Genomic DNA, 27,882 nt, shown 5'->3' with positions numbered 1-27,882 from the left:
GATTTAATTGTGTTTTTGTTGTTGACAATGACATTTTTGTTTGGCTTTTAGGCTTTGACGTTGACCATGGCAGATATGACACATAACCTAAATATACAAAGAAATGACTGACATTTCATATTTTCATATTTGACAACTTTATACATTAAAAAGAACATTGATAGTGGACATAGATAGACGATCTACAAGCTCACAACGCATCGCATGTAGATCTGCTATTTCCACTATTTTTTTAAATGTTTAGATAGTATGAGAACATTATTCAACATGGAAACGATTAAGACAAAATATTTGTGATTATGTCAAACTATTAGCGATTATGTCAAATAACTGCGATTAGACGATTATGTAATGCAGTGTTTCTCAACCACTGTGCCTGGGGACCTTTGGTCCCCAGGCAGGGGAGAAGGGTAGAAGGGTCAAGTGTGCCCCTTGAAACAGCTTGAAAGCCAGTATTGTATTTATCATTTTAAAAATGATTTAAACTAGTGAAAACAGCCGATCTACAAGCACACAACGCCTCGCGGCGCGAGGCGTTGTGTGCTTGTAGATCTGCTGTTTTCACTACTGTTGTGCGACAGCCTTGCATGATGAAGCAGGGCTTTACTTTGCAAAGAAACAAACACATTTTAAACTCGGAGATACAAGGTTTCCTCCCGACAGTGACGATATTTACACCCCCCGTATTATGTTGGTGTGCCCATGGATTCTTGGGACATGAAGTGTCCCATGCGCCCATGCGGAAAAAAGGTTGAGAAACACTGACGTAATGATTGTGACAGGCCTAGGAATGAGAACAGAACAGAGCAGAGTAACCAATCCTACCTGTGTGGGATTGCCAGACCATTTCCAGAGCTGGCGCCCAGGCATCAGTGTACTGTTCAGAGGATCCGGTGAGGACATCCTCTGTCTCTTGGCTGTTGACTGGTCCTTGGGCGCCGCAGGCTTGGCTTGCTGGTTCGCGGCACTGGTCTGACTCTGAGGGTGCGTGTTGGGAGCTGCTTCCTTCCTCTTCACCTGGGTCTTCGTCGCGCCACTGTTGGCGACGACGCTTCCCTTCGACACATACTCCTTCCTGTCGTCCGACCTCTTGGAAGCCGAGACGGCCATCGCTGCTTTGGCCACGTAGCTGTGAGGAGGCGGGGCCGGGGCCGAGGAGGACGGCGAGGGGGAGTGGTTGGCCGCCGCGGCGTCGGGGGCCATCAGGTCGGAGGTCAGGTTCTGCCGGTGCTTGTTCTTGTCCTGCTGGAGGAGCGCGCGGCGCAGCAGCACCGACGACGACTCCTCGTCCGAGGAGTAGGAGGAGTCGTTGTCCGAGGAGCAGAGCGATGAGGAGGAGAGGGAGCCGGAGGAGGAGGACGAGGAGGAGGAGGACGAGGAGCACACGGACAGGCGGGAGATGAAGCGCCCGCCCCGGGGGAGGGCCGGGCCCGCCGGGACCCTCCTCCGCGCTGCCACGTCTCGACTGTCGTCGTCGTCGTCCTCGTCCAGCTCAGAGTAGGAGCTGGGGCAGTCGCTGGGGTAGTCTAAAGCGAAGTCCCCACTTTGCCCTCCGAGGCCGGCTGACATGAGACCCTTTTTCAGCGGTGAAGCGGTGCCCTTCAAAAGGCCCTCGGGTCGGGCCCCGCCGCTCTCGCGCTCCCCTCCCCTTTTCTTCCCGTCCTTCGCCAGAAGGCCAGGGTGGATGTACCGAAGCGGGGCCCCCGCGCTGGCGAAGTCCTTGCCCGGCTTCCCCGCGCCCCCTCCGAGGCGGAGCAGCGCCTTGCCGTTCTTCGTCTTGGGAGACGTCACCCCCTCGTGGTCGAGCTTCACCAGGAAGTGCTTCTTGTCGCGCTCGCTCGCCGGCTTCCTGTTCCCGGAGGCCGCCGCCGCCAGGGCGGCGCCAGAGGACGAGGGGGCAGTGGGAGAGGAGGAGGAGGAGGCGGAGTCCCGGTGGCCCAGCGAGGTCACCGTGGCGACCGGTCGCCTGGCACCGGAGCTCGCGCCACCTCCGAAGGTGGCATAACCGTTGGCGATGCTGCTGAAGGAGTCGACCTGGAAGGGGGAGCCGAAGATGCCCTTGAGGGGAGCGGACGGGGCGAGGGGGTGGGAGGCGGGCCGGTGGAAGATTCCCATGTCGCGCTCGCGCATCCTCCGCTGGGTCTTGCGGGACGTCCCGTTGAAGAGGAAGAAGTCGACGGGGGGCCTCTTCCTCGGCGCCGACCAGCTCAACAAGGTGCTGCTTTTGGCCAGGGCACTGGTGTCACATGACGACGACGTCGACGACGACGTGGGCATGCTGGCGGTCGTAGGGAGCGAGTGGATTTTCTTTGGCCTGCCGACTGGGGAAAACGCACCAAGAGATGGAGAGGGGTGTTAGTCATTAAGCAGCGACAGGTCTTAGAGAGAGAGACGGAAAAGGGAGATTGATTGGGAAACTAAAAGCTTTAGAGAAACTTAATATCCCCCCGTCTCTCGCGGAGAGTCACTTGGTCAGGTAGGTTTTTACATATCCATTTCTCATTCGCAACTGCAAGAAAACCTGACGAAACCTGCCCACCTCCCCCAAGGTTATTGTCACCCTGAAGCTGAGTTATGTGAGTATGCATATATATCGTTGTTGTCGCGTAAACCTTGTATGTCCAAAACAGTTTGTTTTTATCATTTAAATAAATTAACTAAACTAGTGAAAACAGTCGATCTACAAACACACACAACGCCTCGCACCGCGAGGCGTTGTGCGAAAAAACATACAAATTTGAAACTTGGAGATACAATGTTTCTGCCCGACAGTGACGATATATATATATATACTGTATATGTTAGGCCCACCAATGACAGTTTGCAAAATACTGCTCAATGCAGTCAAGTGGAGGGCAAAGTACTAGGAATATATGCAAAAGCACAAACATAAATGCATGGGTATGCGTGTGTTTATACAACCCTGTTCGCTGGGTGAACCTCTACATCTTCAAGGCAATTTCTGGACAGCGGGAGAATTTGATTGATGCGCGGAGGCCTTGTTTTGCTGATATTACAACAGGCTGTGTTAACTGGTTATACCAGAATCTTGATCTGCTCCGAGACAGTTTGTCCTCAGGCAACTGTTGTGTGAGTGATGTGCGCCTGCTGACTGACAGGGTGACCAGCGATCCTTCAGGTTGCTGTCACTAATGAAATGGTGGAATAATGTTTACTGTTTAACCCATTCAGAACGGGTACACATATTGTGTATCATTATTTTATGCTTTAACTATTGAAAAATAGCAGATATACAAGCTCACAGCGCGGCACCGAGTGCCGCGCTGCGAGCTTGTAGATCTGCTATTTTTGAAAAACCGTGAAAATTTGAATTTTGACCCGATTCTATAAGCGTCTTTTGAATCCTTCTAAGGTTTTTGGAAAACCCTATGTTTCTATGTCAGCAATCTGGCCAGCCATCGTCAAAGAAAAGGTCCTTTTCACTTAACTGGAGCCTAGTTAGTCTGTTCTTGAGAGACTACTATGTCAGTGGTGCTCAAACCTTTTCATGTGAAGGACCCCCAAAATGATATTTATTTGGCCACGGACCCCCATTTCAAAATATCTAGTTCCAGGGACCACCCAGAAGCAAAATTTGAGTTACAAACGTTCGCTTTGAAAATACATTATATTCAAAGATTTGCACACATTTTCACGACTTTTTCAAAAATAGCAGATCTACAAGCTCGCAGCGCGGCACTCGGTGCCGCGCTGTGAGCTTGTATATCTGCTATTTTTCACTGGTTAAAGCATTCAATAATTCTAGGCCCTAAATGGGTTAAATAACAGGGCGCCGCCGCGCTTTGGCACACATCCGGATCCCAAGCCTGTTCGCTGAGCGGCGTCAACGCGATGAACTTCATTGCTAATGTAGAAAATCGAATGCTCTTCTCCATGGAGAGACTACGAATAGGCTCTGCGCATTACTGTAGTCCCAGGGTTCGGAGGCGTACCCGTTTCCTGTTCTGGTTCATTTCCCCTGTGGCTTCATTTGATTGGATTGGCAGGGGATTTGAGCCGGAAAACATATATGACAGCTTCTATTTGAAAGCTGTACTTACTAGTTACTTTGTAGATTTAGCTAGATTATTATTGCAAAACATACGTTAACCACCTCAGCCCTATAGACATTTTAGCCGCCGCGACACATTGTGAGCTTGTAAATCGTCTATTTTCAAAATATCTTTATACATTTGAAAACTTAAAGCTATACTGTGTAAGTTGCTCAACTTGTGGTCAGTAGCTCTATAGCAAACCTCGGTCGCGTCCGCGTCTTTCGGCCGTTTTCCGGTTCAGCCATTCCGGAGATACACTCCTTCAACCATGCTTCACTGTGCACCCGAGTATAGAGATACACGGGAGACTACAAATATGGCCGCCCTAGCGACCCCACTCCAAGATGCGCTGTGATTGGCTGGCAGTGTATAACCCTCGCTGTGATTGGCCGGTAGTATGATGACGTCATTTTGCCGCAAAATTCTCCCCCCTCACGGCTCATAGAAAACATATAAAGAGAAGGCTTTTGAAGCTGAAAATAACGGAGTGGGGGTTCTAAAACTTTAGCGATTTAACAGTTAGGACCATTTTAAGATTTGTTTTATAAAAAAAGTTACATGGTATAACTTTAAATGTGATATTCTGCATAATGAGTACTTTCTACTTTGTACCTGGTACATTTTGATATCAATACTTTTGTACTTTTACTCAAGTAAATTCAGAATTCAGGACTTTTACTCTCCGGGTTCAGATCAACAGCCGAGCCAATCCGGAAATCCGCAACAAGTCATGCACAGAGCCTATAACATGAGTTTCAGCGTTCTGTGAGAGGATCCTAACATTATTGTTGAGTCTTCACCTGGTCTTTTCTCCTGGGGTCTCCCTGACGATTCCCCATTGGCAGTTTTCTCTGCCGCTGCGTCTCTCTTCTCCTGGGTGGAGCTGCGGCGGCCGCGGCGACCGGGCGAGATCAAAAGGGCCGGCGAGGGTTCCGCACCTAAACAAGGGTCAGTAGACATCATTTTAGATGCAACTTGTTCGTTCACTCACTCACTCACTCACTCACTCACTCACTCATTCATTCATTCATTCATTCATTCATTCCCTCCCTCCGTCATTCTAGTCAGTGTCCCATCATTGCCTTGTTCGTCACTGTCTGGCAGAAACCTTGTACCTCCAAGTTTCAAAATTGCATGTTTTTTTTTTCGTAAATTAAAGCCCTGCCTCATCATATAAGACTGTCGCACATAACTAGTTCCCAATGTATGAAAGAATTAACCATTGTAAAACGCTTTGAGCACTTGGAAAAGCGCTATAAAAATGCAATTCATTAGTTAAAATAGACGATCTACAAGCACACAACGCCTTGCGGAGCGAGGCGTTGTGTGTTTGTAGATCGTCTATTGTCACTATTTAAATATTTTTTCCCCCTTTTTTATGATGAATAAAAACGGTTTTGGACATGCAAGGTTTCCACCCGACAACAGCGTGTCGTTTGTGCACGTCTACTCACAGTGGACCTGGTATCCTGGAGGCAGCAGTCTGATGTTGGGGAGCGAGATCCGTCCTCTGTCTCCATCGTCAAATTCCACCATCACACTGCCTTCCTTCTCCTCCTCGCCTGGACCTCCTAACACACCCGCACACGCGCACACACACACACACACACACACACACACACACACACGCACGCACGCACACACACAGAATGTAAGAGGAACGTTTGGAAGATACCAAAGGTCCTCAAAGACATAGCAGTTTGATTGTCTCAAATTAGTTTTCTTTCTTTAATTAGTGGTCAAAGTGGATTCCAGGGAACCTCTAGGTTCCTTAAGGGGGGGGGGGTCAAAATTGACCCTTACAAGTCTGTAACTCTGACAGTGTACACATGGAACCAAATGAACCCTAACGGGTCCATTCGGTTCCATTTGTACACTGTCAGAGTTAAGAGAAGACCCTGGAATGTAAAAGTTTGAGAAGCACTGCAGCGGTGTGTCCGTGGAGGTGAGACCTTCGAGTGTACTATTCAAATTCAAAGCTTTGTTTTCCCCCAAAACAGAAAATGTGGTTTGCGGTGGGGCATAAAGGACAGCAGGTACTTACAGTAAACATTACAAAGTTAGTCAAAACCATACGCCAACTCTGTGAAGTGCAGAGAATGTGCGTGGGTGAAGGGGGATGGTGGCACCTTGCCATAGTGACTCACCTCTATGCACGTAGCCAGGGTAGAGGCAGCGCGAGCGCTCACTCCAGTACGCACACACCCGCGTGCCAGCAGTCAAGATGGCCTCCGTCTGAGGTCGCACATCCAGTACCTGATAAAAACCAAACGACGTCATTCCAACCAGTCGACACAAAGGAAGTCACACACACTAATTCAACATCTTATTTTTGATACCAATGCTTTTGTACTTTTACAATTCAGAATTCCGGACTTTTTGTAACAGAACGTCTCCGGGTTCAAATCAACTCAAGCAATGTACTTAAATTTACTTCAAGTACCAAAAGTAGAAAGTGCTCATTATGCAGTTTTTCACATGTATAAAATGAATAGAAATCTTTTGAAAATAAATAGTAACTAAAGTTTTCAAATAATTATAGTGGAGTAAAAGTACAATATTTGTAGTGGGGTAGAAGTATAACGTATTGAAAATTGGGTGTACTTTATTAAAGTAAACGTACCTCCAAATGGTACTTAAAGGAGTAGTTCACCACTTTTCAACCTGTCTTCATATAATAGGTCCTCACTAATGTTCATGATAAAATATCAAAAAAAAAATCTACTCTGTCCAAGTCTCCTAGGAGAGCTGTGGGAAGTTCAGAATCCATCGTCTTGTGACAAAAAAAATGTAATCAATATTTTTGAAAAAAATATTTAGATTTTTATTATCGCGAGAAGTCGAGAAGCGAGAAGAACAATGGCTTCCACTTTAAAATTGCAACTTTTCAGGAATAGAAAGCCTGCAGTTTCTATAAGCTGGATTGGCAATCGATGATGTCACAAGACGATGGGTTTCTGACCTGCCCACAGCCCTCCTCTGAGAAAAAAAATAATAATAAGCTATTTTTGAGTGAAGACCAATTATATGAACATAGGTTAAAAAGTGGTGGAGTGCCCCTTTCAGTAAATGTACTTTACACCACTGCACTGCGTTGAGTTTTCTAAAAACAAAACTCCAACTCACGGCTTCCTGCAGCAGCTGCTCCAGAGAGTAGATGCGTGGACGGTTTCCTCTCTCTCCTTCAATCACGACACTGAAACTGGGGTGTAGAGGAATGGAGAAATTAACACATTTGAGAAACAATTGCATTTGCCTACTCTGTGTGTGCGTGTGCGTGAGCACTTGCATGCGTGCATGCCAGGACATTAACGAAAAAGTCGACAAGTCGACTCAGTCGACTCCATTACACAAGTCGACTCACACCAGAGGAAGTCGAAAGTCGAAGTTGAAAAAAATAATAATAATACTTTCTTTTGTGAAAATAGCAGATCTACATGCTCACAACGCCTCGCAGTGAGCATGTAGATCGGCTATTTTCACAATTTCTGCCTCTATATATTTGACAATTTGGACTATGTTTAATTTGCCATTTTAGAGGTATTAAAAAGTCCTTAAATTGGCACTTTAGAAATGTGAAGATACCCTCTATACACTTAAACTTTATGTTGGTTTGTTTACAGTTGAGTGAGAAAACAATGTTTCACATTAAAAACTCATTAACTGCCAAAAACGTGAATCCCTTAAAAATCCCGTTGTCCCACCCTGCCACGCCCGTGAATCCCGTGAATAATTTTTTTTTTTTTTTTAATTTTTTTGGACCCCAAAAACGTTAGTAGGCATGATAGCGATCGCGAAATTGCTTGTTTAACCCCCATACAACCCCCATACAACTCAGGTAGCAGACCTCCAAGCTCACAACAGTGTAAAACATAATGGCTGCTATCTCATGAATGCCTGAACGGATTTCCATTCGGATTTTTTTGTTTGAAAGCTGTGAGCAATGTGGACACACGTGGTGCATTATCTAGGCATGGGTGTGCATGATCCGTGCACTATGAATTACATGGAAGTCTATGGAGACGAATGGCAGTTAAAGAGTACGAAGGTATTGTTAAATGGCAGCATATGAGTTAAGTTAATCATCTGGGGACCCCCCAGAATAATTGGGGGGTCGTGTGTGATGTAGAGGTCTTCGGACCTGCCCGAGATCCGAAATTACCCGCGATCCGAACCGAACCGAGCCGGGTAACGGGGCCGTTTTCGAGCTTTTACCGCGGGGCGGGCCGGGGCCGGGGCCGTCTGCCCCGGTTCCCCGGGTATCTCCTGTTACCCGAGTGGAGCCGAGACAGGCCGAGATTGAAGTGAAAGTGAACGCAACAACTGCACCAAATAGATAACGCCACACGATGGCACTAAAGATGCAGCATGTAATCTGTTGCATTGGTTGTGAGAACTGAGAAGTAGAACTCACTCAGTCACAACAACACTGACTGTATCAGTTGGATTGTTATTATTATCAAAGATATTAACGTAACGTTTTGGTTAACGGTTTACAATGGAGTTGTCATTGCGTGTTGTCATGCTCTGCAGAGCAAAATGGACACTCAAAGCAGAAAGATATAATGAACAACACATGCGACAGAAAACGATAGCATTAGCATTGGCTAGCCAAAGAAGAAAGAATAAAAACATGGATTTATTTGTATTTACAAACTGTCCGCATTGACTTACTGGTCTGGGAAAAGATCATCTTTTGGCGAGAGCGAGAGGCACAGCGCCGCTGACAGCAACAGCAGCACCGTGGCGACGTTAGGTAAGAAATATGTCTGATACAACTCTTAATATAATAACGTTGGCATTCTTTCATTTCGGGGCGACAGGTTCGGGTCTCGGATCTCTCGTTCTGCTCGGGTATCGGATCCAATTTTTCTAATAACAGGCGGGGCCGTTCGGATCGGATCCATCACGTCTCGGGGCTGATCGGGTAACGGTTCTCAAATTCCAAATGATAGACGGGGCCATATGGGTCCGGGTCCATTTCCCCCGGGTCCTTTTGGGTTCGGGTAGTTCAAATTGGACCCGTGAAGACCTCTAGTGTGATGTGATGACGTCGTCAAACGATGAAGTCGACTTCAACTCAACTTTTTACTGAGTCGAGTCGACTTGTAAAAATCACAAGTCATTAATGCCCTAGTAGTACATGCGTGCGTGCGTGCGTGTGTGCGTATATTTTTATAAAGAACACATGGACACCAGATTTCAAATCAGCCACAAACAGCATTCTCCACGACAGCATTTATCGGTGTTGTTATCTGTCAGGTATCCATGTCTGGTCCTACACTTCTAACACCTCCTCCGTATCAAACCGGGACTGGTGTCTGTTTATGTCTGTAGTCTACCGTCTAAAAGCACGCGCTGTGACTTAATTGAGAGTCGGCGCAACATTGTGTTAAAATGATCTTTTGTCGAGTTGTCACACCAAAAAAAGAAAATCCCTTGAGTGAATCTCATCCTTGGCAACAAAAGTGTTATTTATTTGTGTTCTGTCGGGTAGAAACCTCGCATCTCTGCACTTCAACATTTTTTTATTTTTTTAATTAGTGCACTATACTACAGTGTCACACAGAAGTGGAAAAAACAGACAATCTACAAGCTCACATCGTGATCTGCTATTTTTGCTAGTATGGAAAATGTTTAAAGTTAACTCATTGACTGCCAAGGCCCGAGTTTCCCGAGTTATTACAGTAGTCCCAGGCTGCCAGAGCCCGAGTTTCCCGAGTTGGAAGCCATTTTTTTTTTTTCAACATTTTTTTTTATAAAAAAAATTCTAAAAATGCCTCAAATGTATTAGGCATGATCGCAATTGTGAAATTGCATGTGTAGCCCCATAACAAACAAACACATCTTTCAAAATGTCAAAAATGGCTGTTTTGTCTGACTTTGAAGGCTTGTAACTCATGAATGCCTGAACGGATTTCCAAGCGGATTTTTTTGTTTGAAAGCTGTTAAAAAGTACTACACATATGATGCATATATGGTGCATGGGCGTGCACGATCCGTGCACTAAAAATTGATCCGTGCACTAGAAATCTAGGATAGTGGCAGTCTGGTACTTGGGGGCCATCTTGAAATGGCATTCAATGAGTTAAAGTTAAAAGTAAAGACTGTTTCCAAAAATAGCAGATCTACAAGCTCGCAGCGCGGCACTCGGTGCCGCGCTGTGAGCTTGTATATCTGCTATTTTTCACTGGTTGAAGCATTCAATACTTCTAGGCCTAAATGGGTTAATGGCAGTTATTTGTGTGACAACTCATGGTGAAGTGTCCTGATGGTGACATCCCTAGGCAGGCTCTTACATGTCTGGCAGGTCCAGTGTGTGCACGCAGGCGGCGTAGAGCAGCTCGTCCTCCTTGGAGATCAGGATCTTCAGGCCGTCCACCAGCATCTCCTTACTCAGCACACTGTTGGGCAGGGCTGTGAGGGAGAGAGAGAGAGAGAGAGGAGCGGTTGGTGGAAAACGTACTCACAGTCGTTGCTTAACCCAATAGCACAGTGTTTCTCAACCTTTTTCTGCATGGGCACACTTTTCATGTCCCAAGAATCCATGGGCACACCAACATAATATGGGGGTGTAAATATCGTCACTGTCGGGAAGAAACCTTGTATCCCCAAGTTTCAAATGTGTACGTTTCTTCACAAAGTAAAGCCCTGCTTCATCATACAAGGCTGTCGCCTTGATCTACAAGCACACAACGCCTCGCGTTGCGAGGCGTTGTATGCTTGTAGATCGGCTGTTTTCACTAGTTTAAATCATTTTTAAAATGATAAATACAATACTGGCTTTCAAGCAGTTTCAAGGGGCACACTTGACCCTTCTCAGGGGCACACCATAGGTCCCCAGGCACAGTGGTTGAGAAACACTGCAATAGCAGATATACAATATAGATCTGCTATTTTTGAAAAGTGCAAATCTTTGAATAAGTTATATGTATTTTTTAAGGGAACATTTGTAACTAGAATTTTGCTTTTGGGGGTCCCTGGAACTAAATATTTTGAGATGGGGGTCCGTGGCCAAATTCATATACAAAGACATGAAAAAGTTTGAGCACCAGTGCACCACTGACTAAGAAACAAACCATAGAAGGATTTGGAAGACACTTCTAGAATCAGGTAAAAATATGTAAGACTTGCACAAATCTTCAAGATAAAAAACAAAAAATAGCAGATCACTTGGTGCCACGCTGCGAGCTTGTATACCGTATGTGCTATTTTTCAATAGTTAAAGCATAAAATAATTGCGTAATAATGCGTTTACGGTCTAAATGGGTAAAGTAAAAGTATCAATGCTACGATGTAGAAATACTCTATTACAAAGTAAAAGTCCGGAATTCAACATTTTACTTGAGTAAAAAAGTACAAAAGTATTGGTATCGAAATGTACTTAAAGTACAAAAAGTAAACGTAGTCATTGTGAAGAATGTGTCATTTCAAGTTTTCAAATGTGTACAAATATTTTGAAAATAGCAGATCTACAAACTCGTCGCATCGCTTGTAGATCGGTTATTTTCAAATGGCCAAAATGTATATAGGGCTCTAAAGTAAAGTAAAGTACAAATACCTCAACATTGTAAAATGTACTTAAGTAAATGTACTTAGTTACTGTACTTTCCATCATTGGAATGGAGAGGGGAACGGTGGGAGAGATAGAAAAGAGAATGACAGAGAGTCAAAGAAAGAGAAGAATGGAAGGACTGAAGGAGAGGGAGAACGTAGACAGGTGTGAAGGGGATCAGAGAGAGAGAGAGAGTGTGAAGGAGGGATGGATGGAGAGATGCAAGGAGGGATAGAAGGAGGTGAGATGGAGGCAGGCAAGGGTGTCACACCAAATTCTGGGCCCTGGGTACAAGGATTCACTGCGGGCCCCCCCATGAATGTTCTTCATAGGGGGAGGGGGTTTAACCCATTTAGACTGGGAAACGCATTATTACGCATTATTTTTGCTTTAACTATTGAAAAATAGCAGATATACAAGCTCACAGCGCGGCACCGAGTGCCGCGCTGCGAGCTTGTAGATCATCTGCTATTTTTGAAAAATCTTGATTTTCTTTTTTAAATTGAAATATCAGTGGCACCAATACCAAAATGTATGTATTTGGCCACGGACCCCCATCTCAAAACATTCATTTCCAGGGACCACCCAGAAGCAACATTTGAGTCACAAATGTTCGCTTAAAAAATGCATACCGTATATTCAAAGATTTGCACACATTTTCACAAATAGCAGATCTACAAGCACGCAGTGCAGCACTCGGTGACGCCCCTGGAGGTAGGAGTAGTAAACGGAGGAATAGAGAGACACAAAGGTGGGGGCGCAGACGGGGGGAGAGAAAGGGAAGAAAGGGAGGGACGGAGCGACGGAAGGACAGATTGATAGAGAGGGAGAAGGACGAGGAATTGAAGAAGGCAGGGAGAGAAAAATGGAGCGTCGAGGGAAGGAGGGAAGATGGATGGATGCGGGGGGAGGGATAAATAGAGGGCGGAGAGATGCGCACAATTTGTAATTGTGTGTTGGAAAAATTGCTTTTGTAAGAGCCATGCCGGGTGCGCGTGTGTGTGCGTGTGTGTGCGTGTGTGTGCGTACGTGTGCGAGCGTAAGAAAAGAGAGAGGGACAGGTGTGTGTGTGTTTACATGTATACTGTATGTGTGCTGTGCATGGATTACAGCAGAATGAAAAATCTCATGACTGAAAAAATATCATTAGGCCTTAAGTCCTAATTTGCGATTCAGGACCCACCCACATTCACTAGCAGTGAGTTTGATGAACCATTAACACAAAATGTAATGTTTGTTTTGGCTATCCATACAGCCATATACCAGTCAATGCAATTGCAGATTAGAGGAGTAGTTCACCCCCAAAATTACTTTTTTCTATTGATTATTCACACCATGGAGACTTGAGTTCAATGATTTTTTTGGTTTTTGTCACATTCCTCAGACAAAAAATGTATTAGAGTAAATTTACCCCCATTGATTCCGGATGGGGACCCGAATCCATTTGGGTCCCCATCCGGAACGAATAAGGGTACATTTATTGTAATCACCTTTTTGTCTTAGTGAATGTGACAAAAAACTAAAAAAAATATTGAACTCAAGTCTCCAACGGTATGAATAATCAATAGAAAAAAAGTCATTTTGGGGGTGAATTACTCCTTTAAGGCTTGTTAAAGCCTTTATGAAATATCCAGGATCATTAGGATTTACTGAAAGTTTGAACACGTATTCTATAGCTTTTTTGACCACTTTGAATACTCTTTCATCTTAAAATAACTAATAATCAAAAATAGGCTGGGTACAAGCTTTAAAACGCATTGCACTTGTACACAGCCTATTTCCGGCGTGTCAGTATGCCTTCCATAGAAGCCTGAGTGACTAGACTCCCGTGGGAATCCAAATGACAGAAATCAGTCGCGTCCAAGAACTTTAATCCATGGGTGTGTTTGTAGTACATGTGTGTGCGCACACACCTGTAAAAGGGATCAACCGTTCTTTTAGCTCATGCGTACAGACAAAATACATGCATGATCTTACTGGTGTTGATTTTGTCGGATTAAAATATGACGCAAAATGTTCGGTGCCTCCCTTTTCCCTGACGAAATCTAAATAAAAACTAAGCAATTATGACTAAAACTGAGACTAAATATATTGACAATTTCGGCAAAACAACTACAAAAAAGAGAGCTAGTAGAACTAAGACCAGAAGTCATTTTGTATTTGGTTGCGCTCGTGTGTTGCGCTCTGAAAATAGCAGATCTACAAGCAGCGCGTTGTGAGCTTGTGGATCGGCTATTTTCAGCAAGTTTTAAATCAACATTTACGACGCCATCAAGGCCCGCTAAGACACATTTTAGTCGCCAAAAATCGACTGTAGATTTAGTCAACTAAAATCTTATGATATTTAGTCTACAGTAGTACATATTATTTAGGCCTAGAATTATTGAATGTTTTAACCAGTGAAAAATAGCAGATATACAAGCTCACAGCGCGGCACAAAACTTGTAGATCTGCTATTTTTGAAAAAGTCGTGAAAATGTGTGCAAATCTTTGAATATATGTATTTTCAAAGCGAACGTTTGTAACTCAAATTTTGCTTCTGGGGGGTCCCTGGAACTAAATATTTTGAGATGGGGGTCCGTGGCCAAATACATATCATCTTGGGGGTCCTTGACATGAAAAGGTTTGAGAACCACTGACATAGTAGTCTCTCAAGAACAGACTAACTGAGCTCCAGTTAAGTGAAAAGGACCTTTTCTTTGACGATGGCTGGCCAGATTGCTGACATATAGAAACATAGACACTTATAGAATCGGGTCAAAATTCAAATTTTCACGATTATTCAAAAAAAAAAGCAGATCTACAAGCTCGCAGCGCGGCACTCGGTGCCGCGCTGTGAGCTTGTATATCTGCTATTTTTCAGTAGTTAAAGCATAAAAAAATAATACACAATAATGTGCACCCGTTCTAAATGGGTTAAACTAAATCAAAATCAACCCTGGCTCTCACCAGGTATCCTGCAAGGCATGTTGGGAGGGAGGTGGTCCTTCTCTTCCTTCTCCTGCTCCTCGTCCCCCTCCTCCTCCTCCTCCTCTTCGTACTCCTCCTCCCCCTCCATCTCCTCCCCGTCCGAGAAGCTGCTCTCCTCGTCCAGGTGGAAGCCCTCGTCGGCAGCGAAGCTCTCCAGGAGCCGACTGACGGCGCGGCCCTTGGTCTGGACAGGAGAGACAAGAGACAGGGTGTGATGGCACTGATCAGGAAGGGATTTTTGATATGACCAAAGATTGTTAACCTGTTTCGGCATAGAATTATTTAATGCTTTAAGATCATGATCTTTTTTGCAAGTCTTTGAATATATCTTTTTAAAAGCGAACATTTGTAACTCAAATAATTATTTGCTTCTGGGGGGTCCCTGGAACAAGATGTTTTGAGATCGGGGTCCGCGGCCAAATACATGTAATTTTAGGGGTCCTTGACATGAAAAAGTTTGAGAACCACCGATTTAGAAGAAGGATTTAGAAGACTTTTAAAGAATCGGGTCAAACATATTCAAAGACTTGCCCAAATGTTCACGATAAAAAAAAAAATAGCAGATCTACGAGCTTACAGCGTGGCTGTGAGCTTGTAGATCTGCTATTTTTCAATAGTTAAAGCATAAAATAATGGTTAAAGTGGTTCAAATCTAAAGTAACACAGATTTGGCTTAATACAGGAAGATATGCTATCTCAGTTGGAGCCACTAGAGTCGAGATGGTACACGAATCGAAAGCGTCTGGCGGTCAATATAGCGCACGTCCCGTGTTTACTGGCGCTAGATCCCGCGAGAGTGTGTTGCTGGGACAGAGAAAGGGCGATAATGAAGTCGATTTTCTCCTTATTTATGTCTCTGAAAAAGGCCAATTTAGTATGACAAAATTGTGTGGCTTGTAACGAGCGGGTCCAGTATTTAGTGCAGTGACCGTGGAGCTAAAGAACGGTTCAGAAGCTGTGTTCACGTTCCCTCTCCCGTTGGAAAATGAATAGACTCCAACCTGCTTCCTGCCTCCTAAAAAAGGCATCAACCTACTTCCTGCAGATACAGGAAGTAAACCGGAGATGGCGTGTCTTCCTATTTCCGTCTTGGATCTGACTTAAAGAAGAAAAAAATCGAACCTCTGTTCGAAGTGGAGCTGTGTGTGTGTGTGTGTGTGTGTGTGTGTGTGTGTGTGTGTGTGTGTGTGTGTGTGTGTGTGTGTATTGCAGTTGATGCTCAGGGCAGGCTAGACTCAACAGCACCTCTCTGGTCACCCAGGGTTACTACATACAGGCTACATACAGACCCACAGACCCACCCACATACCCACATACCCACCCACATACCTACACACACGGCCACGTATAGGGAGCTTGTGTTCCACACAGCTCCAAAAAAGACTTGGGCCGGGCGTTCTAACGCAGTGGTTCTCAAAGTGGGGTCTGGGGACCCCTAGGGGTCCTTGAGTGGGTTCCAGAGGGTCCCCCAGCAGAATTATTGAACATAGCATCAAAATCAGTTCAACCGCTTTGAAACATATACTGTATGTACGGCTACATCGATCTACCACAATCTACAAGCTAGATGAGCGAGCCCCCCCCCCCCCGATCTATATCGACACGTTGTGAGTGTGTAGATCACACACACACACGCACACACACACACGCACACACACACACGCGCACACACACACACACACACACACACACACACACACACAGGTAGAGCAGCAGCAGCAGATAGATAGATAGCATCCTGGAGTAGACCGGTTTAGGCTGGTCTATAATGATGACTGATGTGTGCTGATGGAGTTGTAAAGTCAGCCTGCTCAACAGGTTCCTGCCTGTATCTGGGCTTTCCAAAGAAAAGACCATATATTCAAGCATGAAAGGCAACGGCGCGTGTGTGTGTGTGTGTGTGTGTGTGTGTGTGTGTGTGTGTGTGTGTGTGTGTGTGTGTGTGTGTGTGTGTGTGTGTGTGTGTGTGTGTGTGTGTGTGTGTGTGCGCGCACGCTCGTGTGTGAGTGTGTGTGTTGTCTTAGGGAGTTTTCCACATTAGGGGGCCATATATTTTAGTGACAGAAGTTTCATCACCACGGGGCATGGAAGATTATTCACCTTTAGCGAGCGCATGTGTGTGTGTGTGTGTGTGTGTGTGTGTGTGTGTGTGTGTGTGTGTGTGTGTGTGTGTGTGTGTGTGTGTGTGTGTGTGTGTGGATGCTGGCTTGTGTGAGTGAATATGCACCAATATATATACAGTCCAGAATGTGTAGACAGCATGTAATTTATATGTGTAGCCTGTGTCTGTCTGCATGTATGCGTGTTTGTGTGCTTACGCCTGTGTGTGTGTGTGTGTGTGTGTGTGTGTGTGTGTGTGTGTGTGTGTGTGTGTGTGTGTGTGTGTGTGTGTGTGTGTGTGTGTGTGTGTAATGATGTCACTATGACTGTCATGAGGACCCAGGAGCTAATTGCTCCATCCATTGGTTGCACCATCAAGTGCCCACATATAAACAGTGACCTGGTGATGAGTAAGCTCAGTGTGCTAATCCAAACAAGCACACACAAAACACACACACACACACACACACACACACACACACACACACACACACACACACACACACACACACACACACACACACACACACACACACACACACACACACACACACACACACACGGATGCGCATACAGCCACTTGATAATGACAGGGTATGAAGCAATGATTTACGGCAGATGGTAACATTTCTTACACAAACATGGCTGGAGTTTCAGTTATTAATTTTAACCGACGCCTCTGTCAATCGAAACCTCCTGTGTCACCGAAACACCGTGAAACATTGTTTCTCAAACATTTACATTTCAAGGTCTCCCCTCAACTCTGACAGTACACAAATGGAACCAAATGGACCCGTTAGGGCAACGTCCTTGCCGCGCATGTGCTTGTTTGAGCTTCTGCATAGTACTGTGTTCTATCTGTCTGTAATTCAGTGTTATATGAGTTAAAAAAAGGACCTACATTGAAACAAGCCATAGGCTTTTTTGGTTGTATCCTTTTAGTTGACCTTGTGCCAGTGAACTGTAGCCTTTCCTATGCAAACTTCTAATAGTCTTCAATCAATCAATCAATCAATAATTTTAGGTATTTGTACTTTACTTGAGTATTTCCAATTTCCAATATTCTACTCTACATCTCGGATCCAAATACTGTACTTTTACTCCACTATTATTTGACAACTTTAGTTACTAGTTACTTTGCAGATATAAATGATTATTTATAAAACATACATTAATCCACTTTAGCCCTATTTTATACCTAGGCTATTTGAAAATAGACGATCTACAAGCTCATTTTGCAGTATTGATACTTTTACTCGAGTGTTACTTTAGATTTGAACCACTTTAACCATTATTTTATGCTTTAACTATTAAAAAAAATAGCAGATATACAAGCTCACAGCGCGGCACCGAGTGCCGCCCTGTGAGCTCGTAGATCTGCTATTTTTGAAAGATCGTGAACATTTGGGCAAGTCTGCAAATACTTTTGACCCGATTCTTTAAAAGTCTTCAGAATCCTTCCTCTAAATCGGTGGTTCTCAAACTTTTTCATGTCAAGGACCCCCAAAATTAACAATCTTTGGTCATATCAAAAATCCCTTCCTGATCAGGTGACTTGGAGCTTTGGATTCTGATGACAATGACTTTAGTTATTGCTAACAAGTTAGGGTGAACTCCACCATAGGCCCCACGAGGCTACAGTGATTTTAGAATGAGGGGCGTTGTTTGGCACGCAGAGAGACGTGCCAATGCCCCTTAGCTGTTCTAAAACCATATCCTCTCGGGGCTCATTACTCTAATCTATGCCAGTGATCTTTTCAGAATGCTGCTGTACATGCATCCCAGGTCAAAGGGGAGTGTCTAAACTCTAAAGTGAGGCAAAGCTGTCATTCACACCAGCAGTGGAAATGAATGAAACATGAATGTTTCTCCAGACTATATTCTGTCTTCCTGTATCTACTAGTTCTCAAATTCTTCCCGAACCCGACCCTACCGGGCCGGGCCTAAAATGTTTGCTAATTAGTCGGGCCGGGCCAGGCGTCGGCTAAACAAAAAAATATATAATATAAATTCAAATTCTGCCCGAAAACCGTCCTTACCTGACCTGACCAGACGTTTTAGGGCCCAGTTAGGGACCGGGCCTTAATTTTCAGGCCCGTTGAGAACTCCAGTATCTTCTATAAATATAGAGGGCTTCCAACGTAAAAAAAGACCGTAAAAAGTCTTATTCCTTTAGGCAGGGTGTTTAACTGTACTTGTACTGTACTACATTTCAATTGTATTGACTACTTGTACTGTTCTCCATTTTTGTCTAATAAAATAATCAATCAATCAATCAATCAATCAATTCTATCTTTTTCTTCTTCTTTTTTTTAACCATTTCCCAGCTTCCCCAGTTCTTTACCTGCTTGATACGGCTCCTTCGGCCCCTGGAGCTGTCGTTCCTCTGGCTCTCCACCCAAAAGCCTCTCCTCTGTAGCAAAGCATAGCATCCATAAATGGTTAGTGTGACCGCAAACACTGAAACATCACATTTTATTGTACAAGTCGTTCAGCTTGTAGAAAGAAGGAAGGGTACTGCATACTCAACTGAGTTGAGGGGACAGATAGAAGTAAAAACACCTGAATAAGGTCTTGAGTAGGCCTGTCACAATTATTACATAATTGCAATTATTTGACATACCGTATTTTCCGGACTATAAGGCGCACTCAAAAGCCTTTAATTTTCTCAAAAAACTACAGTGCGCCTTATAGTCCAGTGCGCCTTATATATGGATCATTCATTGACATTGATATTCCCTTTAGCACAGCTCCATCTGTTGGATGCATAACGCAACGGTAGCGTCTATTATGTGCGCCTTATAGTCAGGTGCGCCTTATATATGAAAACAGTTTGAAAATAGACCATTCATTGACAGTGCGCCTTATAGTCAGGTGCGCCTTATAGTCCAGAAAATACTGTAATCGCAATTATTTTGTCTTTTCCATGTTGAAAAAATGTCATATATTTTCAAATATTTTAGCCGATCTACAAGCTCACAATGCGTCGCATTGCGTAGCGTTGTGAGCTTGTAGATCGGCTATTTCCACTATCAATGTTCTTTTTTAAGTATAACGTTGTCAAATATGTCAGTCATTTCTTTGTACATTTAGGTTGTGTCATATCTACCATGTGCAACTTCAAAGCCTAACAGCCAAACAGAAATGTAATTGTCAACGACAAAAACACAATTAAATCAACTGCAATTATTTGAGTGACAATTAATCGTCATGTAAAATGTCCTAATCGTGACAGCCCTAGTCTTGAGGCACTTTTTGTACAAATAGAAAAATTCAACTCAGATAAAAACACAACTTAACAATTGCTATGCCGTCGGGAGGGGGAAAACCCTCGTACCTTTCCCAGAGTGCCTTGTGCACCTGAGCTCTTCCTGAAGGCCTCCTTGCCGGTCCTGTTGGCTTCTGCCAGGGCCCCCTGGGTCCCCCGGCCGTCTCCGAGGACGCTGCCCATGGACGGAGCCCCCCAGCTGGGCAGAGACACTCCCTTAGCCCCCAGGTGGTCCGGGCGTCCCCGGTCTGTGGTAACAAGGCAGGGTCTACCGGGAGCCCTCTTCCTCGGATCTGCAGTGGGCGCGGTCGCAGCGCCTGAGGGAACGACATCGCAACGCGGCTACCGTTATTTTCCTCATATTATATCGTCACTGTCGGGCAGAAACCTCGTATCTCCCAAGTTTCACGTTTGTATGTTTTTAGTAAAGCAAAGCCCCCTGCTTCATCATACAAGACTGTCACACAAAACTAGTGAAAATAGCAGATCTACAAGCACACAGATTGGCAATTTTCATTTTAAAGAAGATAAATACAAAACTAACATCGAATCGAATGATGTGCACTGGCTTGGTTGCCTCCAGTTAACCAGACACATTTCTGGAAAACATTCCTCTAATCGCTGTAAAAAGGCTTTGCATTAATAAAAATAAAATTAAAAAAGGTTTTTGTATTTTTGTATTTTCATTTGGGCAAACAATTCACTTAAATCGAATCACCTTCACCTTCTCCACGTCTGTGGGGTTCAGATAAATTATTGCGACCATAGGTCGCTATTTAGTATGAAAACCTGCAGATCATGTCCGTCCCTCCGTCACATGCCTCATGTCACGCTGAGGCGTGACGCCTCATTTAAAGTTAACGAGGCGTCACATGTCAGCATGACGTGACAGCGCGACCTCGCTTCTCGCCCTTAGAGCATCTTACAATTGTTATTTTATTTAGGCATAACATAAAGGCGGTATTATGGTGTTATTGTCATTCATTTTCATCATTCTTTCATTTGAATCTCACCTGGGGGGGCCGGCCTCTTGTTCCTGGCCTTCTGATTGGCTTGGAGCTGGGCGGACAGTGACGAAAAAGAGCCGGCGGCCGACGCGTTGGACGGGGATTCCCTGGAGGCCGGGGTCATCTTGGTGTCAGCGGCTCCGTCTTCGCTGTCGTAGCTGGCCTCCTCTTCCTCCTCTGTGGGGATCACAACGTCAATACGGTCAATCGGGAAAGCGTCCGGCGATCCCGGGGCAGGCGGTGGCGGCGGCGCGGGCCGCCCTAGCGCCCGGGAACTCACTTGATAAGACGTATCGACAGCGAGCTCTCAATACGCCGTTAGCATCTACGCTTGTGGCTCGCGAGCGCGGCGGCAGCTAACCTTACCATGATCATAAACACAACTATTGGAAGTGCGGCGAGGAGGGAGAGAGATGCCCCGTCGATCGGCGCGGAGCTCAATCAAACGGCCCTCTGTGTGCCTTTTTTAACCCATTCAGAACGGGGACACAGTGTTGTGTATCATTATTTTATGCTTTAACTGTTGAAAAATAGCAGATATACAAGCTCACACTGCGAGCTTGTAGATCTGCTATTTTTGAGAAATCGTGAAAATTTGAATTTTGACCCGATTCTATAAGTGTCTTTTGAATCCTTCTAAGGTTTTTTGAAAAACCTATGTTTCTATGTCAGCAATCTGGCCAGCCATCGTCAAAGAAAAGGTCCTTTTCACTTAACTGGAGCTCAGTTAGTCTGTTCTTGAGAGACTACTATGTCAGTGGTTCTCAAACCTTTTCATGTGAAGGACCCCCAAAATGATATGTATTTGGCCACGGACCCCTATCTCAAAATATTTAGTTCCAGGGACCACCCAGAAGCAAAATTCGATTTACAAACGTTCGCTTTGAAAACACATATATTCAAAGATTTGCAGATCACATTTTCACGACTTTTTCAAAAATGGCAGATCTACAAGCTCGCAGCGCGGCACTCGGTGCCGCGCTGTGAGCTTGTATATATCTGCTATTTTTCACTGGTTAAAAAGCATTCAATAATTCTAGACCTAAATGGGTTAAAGTGAGGCATTTGTCATGCCGACCGTTGCATGTGACCGGGACCTCGGGGAGCCAAGAAGCCTTAATGGCCACCCAATAATGCCAGGCCTGTTCCTTAACTGCAGTCCAGGGAAACCAAATGTCACTTCATTGTGTACACACACGCGCACACACACACACACACACACACACACACACACACACACACACACACAAACACACACACACACTTACAAATGAACGCACACGCGCGCACGTTCGCGCGCAAACACAGGGATCTTTATTGGCAGCTGCGTGTTGCTGACTGCGAGGGTCGTGTCAGATGTCGACACGTCTATGACACACTTGTCACTTACATGGTGTTCTAGTCAACACTCTCCCTCTCTCTTTCTCTCTCGCTCTTTCACGCGCACGCGCACACACACACACACACACACACACACACTCCACCACTACTACTTCTGCTGGGCTGTCAAGGCCACGGGGGCCAGTCGCGAGGAGGAGGAGGAGCGCCGGCCTGAATACTTCTGTTAACTTAATCTCAGCCCGCTGTCTCTTCCACAAGGGTGTTCATTTAAAAAGTCAGCCGGGCTCGGCTAAGGGAGGGATATCACCGTGTCTTCCTTTAGCCACTCCAGGCGTCTGAGGGGGGAAGAGGGAGGGTGGGTGGAGGGGGGGGGTGTTCATTTTGGCAGGGAAGACAGGGGTGTGACATTCTAAAAGGGAGCTGAAGAGCGGGGCTCGCGTTACGCGGCGAAGAGGTACTGCTGGGGACGGGTGGTGGCAGCGGCGGCGGAGCAGTGGTGGTGGTTGCGGGGGGGAGGTGGGGGGGGGGGGGACTGCATGCCTTCGGCGAGTCGTTAACGCTTTTAACGGCGTGACAGACGAGCCGGGTGCGGGGGGGGGGGGGGGGGGGGAAGGAGGCAGACGTCTCACTTCCAGACGCTGTCGCGGACGCGCGCGACCGCGGGCAGACGCTCGTGCGCGTGTCTGTCCGCGCGCCCAGAGTCAGGTACACACAGTAGGTCAGGGTTCCCCAATAGGCGGCCCGCGGGCCATTTGCGGCCCGCGGGGGGCTACTGTCTGGCCCACACCAACCCCAGTAATAATGGTGGTATAAGAGCAGCAACAACACTAGTATACCGTCGTTGTCGGGTGGAAATCATGTATCTCCAAATTTGTACGTTCTTTCGCAAATCATACAAGGCCGTCGCACAAAAGTAGTGAAAACAGCAGATATACAATCTATCAACGCCTCGCGGTAGATCGTCTGTTTTCACTAGTTTACTTGTTTTTTTTAAATGATAAATTCAAAACTAACGGTTTTGGACATTTGGACACAAGATTTTCACCCGACAACGACGAAAACTGTCCCTGGAGTAGCGGGAACGCCACTGTCGCCCCTTGCAATGTTTGCAAGCCCTCGGCTTGGTACCCTAGACATAATTCGGCCCTTGGGGAAAACTAATTGGGGAACCCTGCAGTAGGTCTTCTGGACAACTCGCGCACCGAGCCACGCCCACACACAGTACACAAATGCACATGCATATATACACACATACGAGCATACATATAATAACACGCAAAGCCTTGCCGTTATGAATTATAGGAAGCAGGAGCATGCACTTGACATGCACCTTTACTCTTGCTAGTCGTTCTAAAGTGTGTCGCACATCAGCATGTCCTCTAGTGCAGTGGTTCCCATTAACTTTTTGGCCCGTGATGCAAAAGAGGAATCAGACAATCGCCCAGGACCCAAACTAGTGAAAACAGCTGATCTACAAGCTCTCAACGCGGCGCGAAGCGTTGCGTTGTGAGCTTGTAGATCTGCTGTTTTCACTACTCTGTTTATTATTACTATGTTTTATTCATTGAATTTCTTAGATGTGTTTGCTTGTTTGTTTGAATATGTATGCGATTATTAAAAAATACGATTTCTAAAAATAAAATCATATATTTCAAAGAGTTTTGTAGGGAAAGAAAATGGGATTATATATTACTTGAGCCGTGACCCAAAAGAATTGGTCCGTGATCCACAAATGGATCCCAACCCACTGTTGGGAAAACAGTTCTGTAGTTCTCAGCAGAGAAGGTAGGTTCTCAAAGTGGATTCCATGGACTCTGTGGGTTCCTTTAGAGGGGTCTAAATTAACCCATACAAGGCTGTAACTTTGACAGCGTACAAACGGAACCAAATGAACCCTAACGGGTTAATTTGGTTCCCTTTGTACACTGTCAGAGTTAAGGGGAGACCTTAAAACGTTTGGGTAAACAGTGCTGTGGCGTGTTCCGTGTGGTTTTTGCCCACCTCGTCCCGAGCTCTCGCTGTCACTCTTCCCCTCTCGGGCTTCCTGCTTCTCAGAGGCCACGCCCCCTCTTTGGTGGGCTCTGCTCGGGGCTCCGCCCCCGACCAGAGCCTTCGGCTTGCGGCCCCTCTTCCTCCTCGCCGCCTGATTGGCTGCCCAATCCTGGCGGGGGCGCGGCGACTCGGCTGCGAGAGGACAATAGCAGGTATGCTATTTAGGTCAAATTTAAGTGTGCGTGTGCTTGTGCGCGCGCGTGTGTGTGTGTGTCAGTGGTGTAAAGTAACTAAGTACATTTACTTAAGTACTGTACTTAAGTAACATTTTTAGGTATTTGTACAGTACTTTACTTGAGTATTTCCAATTTCCAATACTTTTAATTCTTCTCCACCACATATCGGATCCAAATACTGTGCTTTTACTCCACTACATTTATTTGACTACTTTTGTCACTCTATTTTTCTGCGCGGCTGACTAAAAACGCAGAGAGAACATTAATTCTGTCCCAAAGCCAGCGACGCACCTGTCACTCACTTCCAGGACCCTCCCTGAATCCAGAACCGACTAACCCAATTGGACAGAGGGGGGAAAACCAGAATCTGCGCGGAGAATTGATCTGCTCCGGTATAAACGCAAGGTCTGCGCGGCACGCAGAAATCCTCTACTCTACTGGCATGAAACCGCTCCATTCCCATTGTAAAATATCGTCGTTGTCGGGTGAAAACCTTGTATATCCAAAACCGTTCGTTTTGCATTCATCATTTTAAAAATGATTTAAACTAGTGAAAACAGCCGATCTACAAGCACACAACGCCTCGCACCGCTTGTAGATCTGCTGTTTTCAAATTTGTAGATCTGCTGTTTTCAAATTTGAAACTTGGAGATACGAGATTTCCACCCGACAACGACGATATGCAAGTACTTTTTTCCTCCACCACTGGTGTGTGTGCGACTGTGTGTGCGAGCAAACTCCTGCCGTGTCCCACCTGTGTCGCCGTGTCTGCCGTGGCCCTCAGGGCTGGTGGCTCCGGCCCCGTGGGGGGCCCCTCGGCAGCGCAGCATGCCCGCTGACGGCGCACCTCTCTGGGCCGCGGCCTTGTGCTTCAGCTGGGTCACCCTCCTGGCCAGCCGGGAGCTGAGGGCGCCGGGGCGACCTCTCTGCTTGCAACGAGCCTTCATCTGGATGGGAGGGGGTTGGGGGGGGGGGGGGGGGGGGGTTAGATGGATGGATGCAGAGACCGAGATGTTTTCATTTACTGATTTCTATCGTTTTAGCGATTTAAACAATTTTGATTTCAGTGGCATGCGTTCAAGTGGCTTTTGAGACACAATAAGCCCATTCCCAAGAGGCACAGCAATCTTTTGAGGGCAGATGTGACTTATGGTGGCTAATAGTGTTACTGTAAATAATAATGAAGAAATCTTTCTACAGCTCTTTCTACATTTTCAGGTGGTCTTCCTATAGAGGGTATGAGCATGCATAAAGTGAGTGGCAAATCGAGTGGCAAAGAGAGTTTAACGTTGTTTAATGCAATCAGATAGGACTTTTCTGTTTGGACGTATGGGCTGTCGAGGCCAGAAAGTAGTTTTTTTCCACTCAGTAGGTGTTCCCGCATAATGATGATGATGTCACACGCATACCCTCTATTTCAGCCAATCAGGGGATTTTATTTATTTATTTTTACAGCTTCAACCTGATAAGTGTTCCATTTCAAATCCTGTCCGCTCATTACTTTGTTTTATCGCTTCAGATTTCACTTGTTTATCCTATTATCCTATATCCTATTAGTTCTCTCTCCTGATTGGATAAAATTGGTATCCCAACCTGAAAATGCATGTTCTCTTTACTGAGCTGGACAACAGGGAGACGGAACAAACTCTAAAGCAATGATTACTATCACAATATAGAGCTATTTAACACTTATTTTAACAAAATAAATATATCACTTAGCTTCCTTTAAAGTCTGATTTCTTTGCTCAGTAACCCTTTAATGGTCTCTCTTCAGGAGCTTTATCATAGTACCAGCCTTTTACAGACATCCAAAGGCAATATAAATGGTAATACTGTGTAATTGCTTAACGTAATAAGATACTGAACTATGAACAGTAAAGTGTTTGCTGTGGTTCTGATTGGTCAGGAAGCAGCTGTCGGTGTCCAATGGGAAGCCGAGTGGGAGGAACCAACCTGTGCAGTGGTGAGGCCATTGAAGCCATGATTGGACAGTTTCTTCCGTGCCTTTTCCTCCAGCAGGTTAAGTCCCGCCCTGAAGCAACACAGACATTAAACAACAATGGTTAGTTGGTCTAGACCAGTGGTTCTCAACCTTTTAATGCCAAGACCCACCAAAATAATCATATTTCAACCGGGGACCCCCCACCCTGACAAGCACTTGGAATTGTAGTAGTTGGCATTACATTTAGTTTGACTCAATCTGTTCCATTGTGAGAATAGCAGATCTACATGCTCTAGATCTGCTATTTTCACAATTTCTGCCTCTAATATTCAACGGTTTGACCAATGTTTGACCAGAGGTCATAAAAAGGTCTTTAAAGTCCTTGAATTGTCACTCTAGAAATGTGCAGAAGCCCTGTATACACTTATACTGTATGTTGGTCAGTTTACTGTTGAGTGAGAAAACAATGTTAACATAGCTAAACATCTGGGGACCCCCCAAAAAAATTTGGGGACCCCTCTGAGAACCTGCAGATATAGAGCCGCATGTGGCCCTCTCCCATTGCTCCCTGTTGCTTGGGCAAAGAAGTAAGGGAATACAAATTCATTGTGTACTTTAAAAAAAAGTTATTCTTACATTCTCCTATTGTAACGGGGAAAAAGGTGTCGCCTATACACCAGATAATAAGAAATACATTATTGAAGGAAAATAAAGAATGTATTAACGCTTGGATATACAGTATCTGTTTGCTTTCACCACCAACGCTGCTGGCTTTACTGGTATACTTATGTGCTCTGAGAAATTAGCAAACAATAATTTAAAAAAGCAATATTGTGCTTTCCAGAAAAAGCACAAAGGAGCAAACATAATTTTGCGGCTCCAGACAGATCTTTTATTCATTCTTGGACCAAAATTGTCTCTTTGGATAATAAAGGTTCCCTATACCCCTGGTCTAGACTCTAGAAGACAGATTATATGTGTTATTTTCATGCAACATGTCTGGAGTAATACATTTCTATGTTCTTGCATACTTTATTGTGACCGTCAGGTCGCAAGTTACTATGCAAAGCTCCACCGCCTGTCCCTCCAGTCCGTCCGTCCATCCGTCCGTCCGTCCATCAGTCTGTCCGTCATGTCACGTCACACTTTTGGCCCTACACTTATCTCCGCCACCGTTGCCCCTATCCATGCCAAACTTTGCACACACACTCCTTGGCTGGAGAACCACAACCTCCAGCCCTGATTTCTCACATGGCCCGCTTCTAGCGCCACCATGAGGCCCAATCTTGCAAAACACATTTTTGGACAATGCTCCTACAAATTCTGCCCTAAAATCACGCAAAGCGGTACACAGTATCTCTAAAGTCATGTCATCAACATGGATCTGTCCCATTTCCCATATTCCCTCCTGATTGG

General features: G+C 45.2%; 2 protein-coding genes across 2 annotated transcripts in view; both read right to left on the bottom strand.

Moving 5' to 3' along the window:
* The window catches only part of bahcc1b (BAH domain and coiled-coil containing 1b), a 119,603-nt gene that overhangs the window by 6,080 nt on the left and 85,641 nt on the right, over positions 1-27,882 (bottom strand). The window contains 13 exon segments of the mRNA XM_080747459.1: positions 826-2,321; positions 4,856-4,993; positions 5,510-5,626; positions 6,203-6,311; positions 7,182-7,257; positions 10,355-10,472; positions 14,560-14,764; positions 19,025-19,093; positions 20,018-20,265; positions 20,962-21,132; positions 24,298-24,480; positions 25,279-25,471; positions 26,478-26,556. Of these exon segments, the coding sequence (XP_080603585.1) occupies positions 826-2,321; positions 4,856-4,993; positions 5,510-5,626; positions 6,203-6,311; positions 7,182-7,257; positions 10,355-10,472; positions 14,560-14,764; positions 19,025-19,093; positions 20,018-20,265; positions 20,962-21,132; positions 24,298-24,480; positions 25,279-25,471; positions 26,478-26,556 (3,202 nt within the window).
* Positions 19,389-27,882, bottom strand: part of LOC308302754 (WD repeat domain phosphoinositide-interacting protein 1-like) — a 265,670-nt gene continuing 257,176 nt past the window's right edge. The window contains exon 13 of the mRNA XM_080747044.1: positions 19,389-19,578. The gene's annotated coding sequence lies outside the window, so the exon portion shown is untranslated. The remainder of the gene's footprint in view (positions 19,579-27,882) is intronic.

This window comes from Nannobrachium achirus, assembly GCF_963921795.1.
Source record: "Nannobrachium achirus genome assembly, chromosome: 18".
Classification (NCBI taxonomy): Eukaryota; Metazoa; Chordata; class Actinopteri; order Myctophiformes; family Myctophidae; genus Nannobrachium; species Nannobrachium achirus.
The sequence above is the reverse complement of the archived record's forward strand: the minus strand, read 5'-3'. Positions and strand labels throughout refer to the sequence as shown.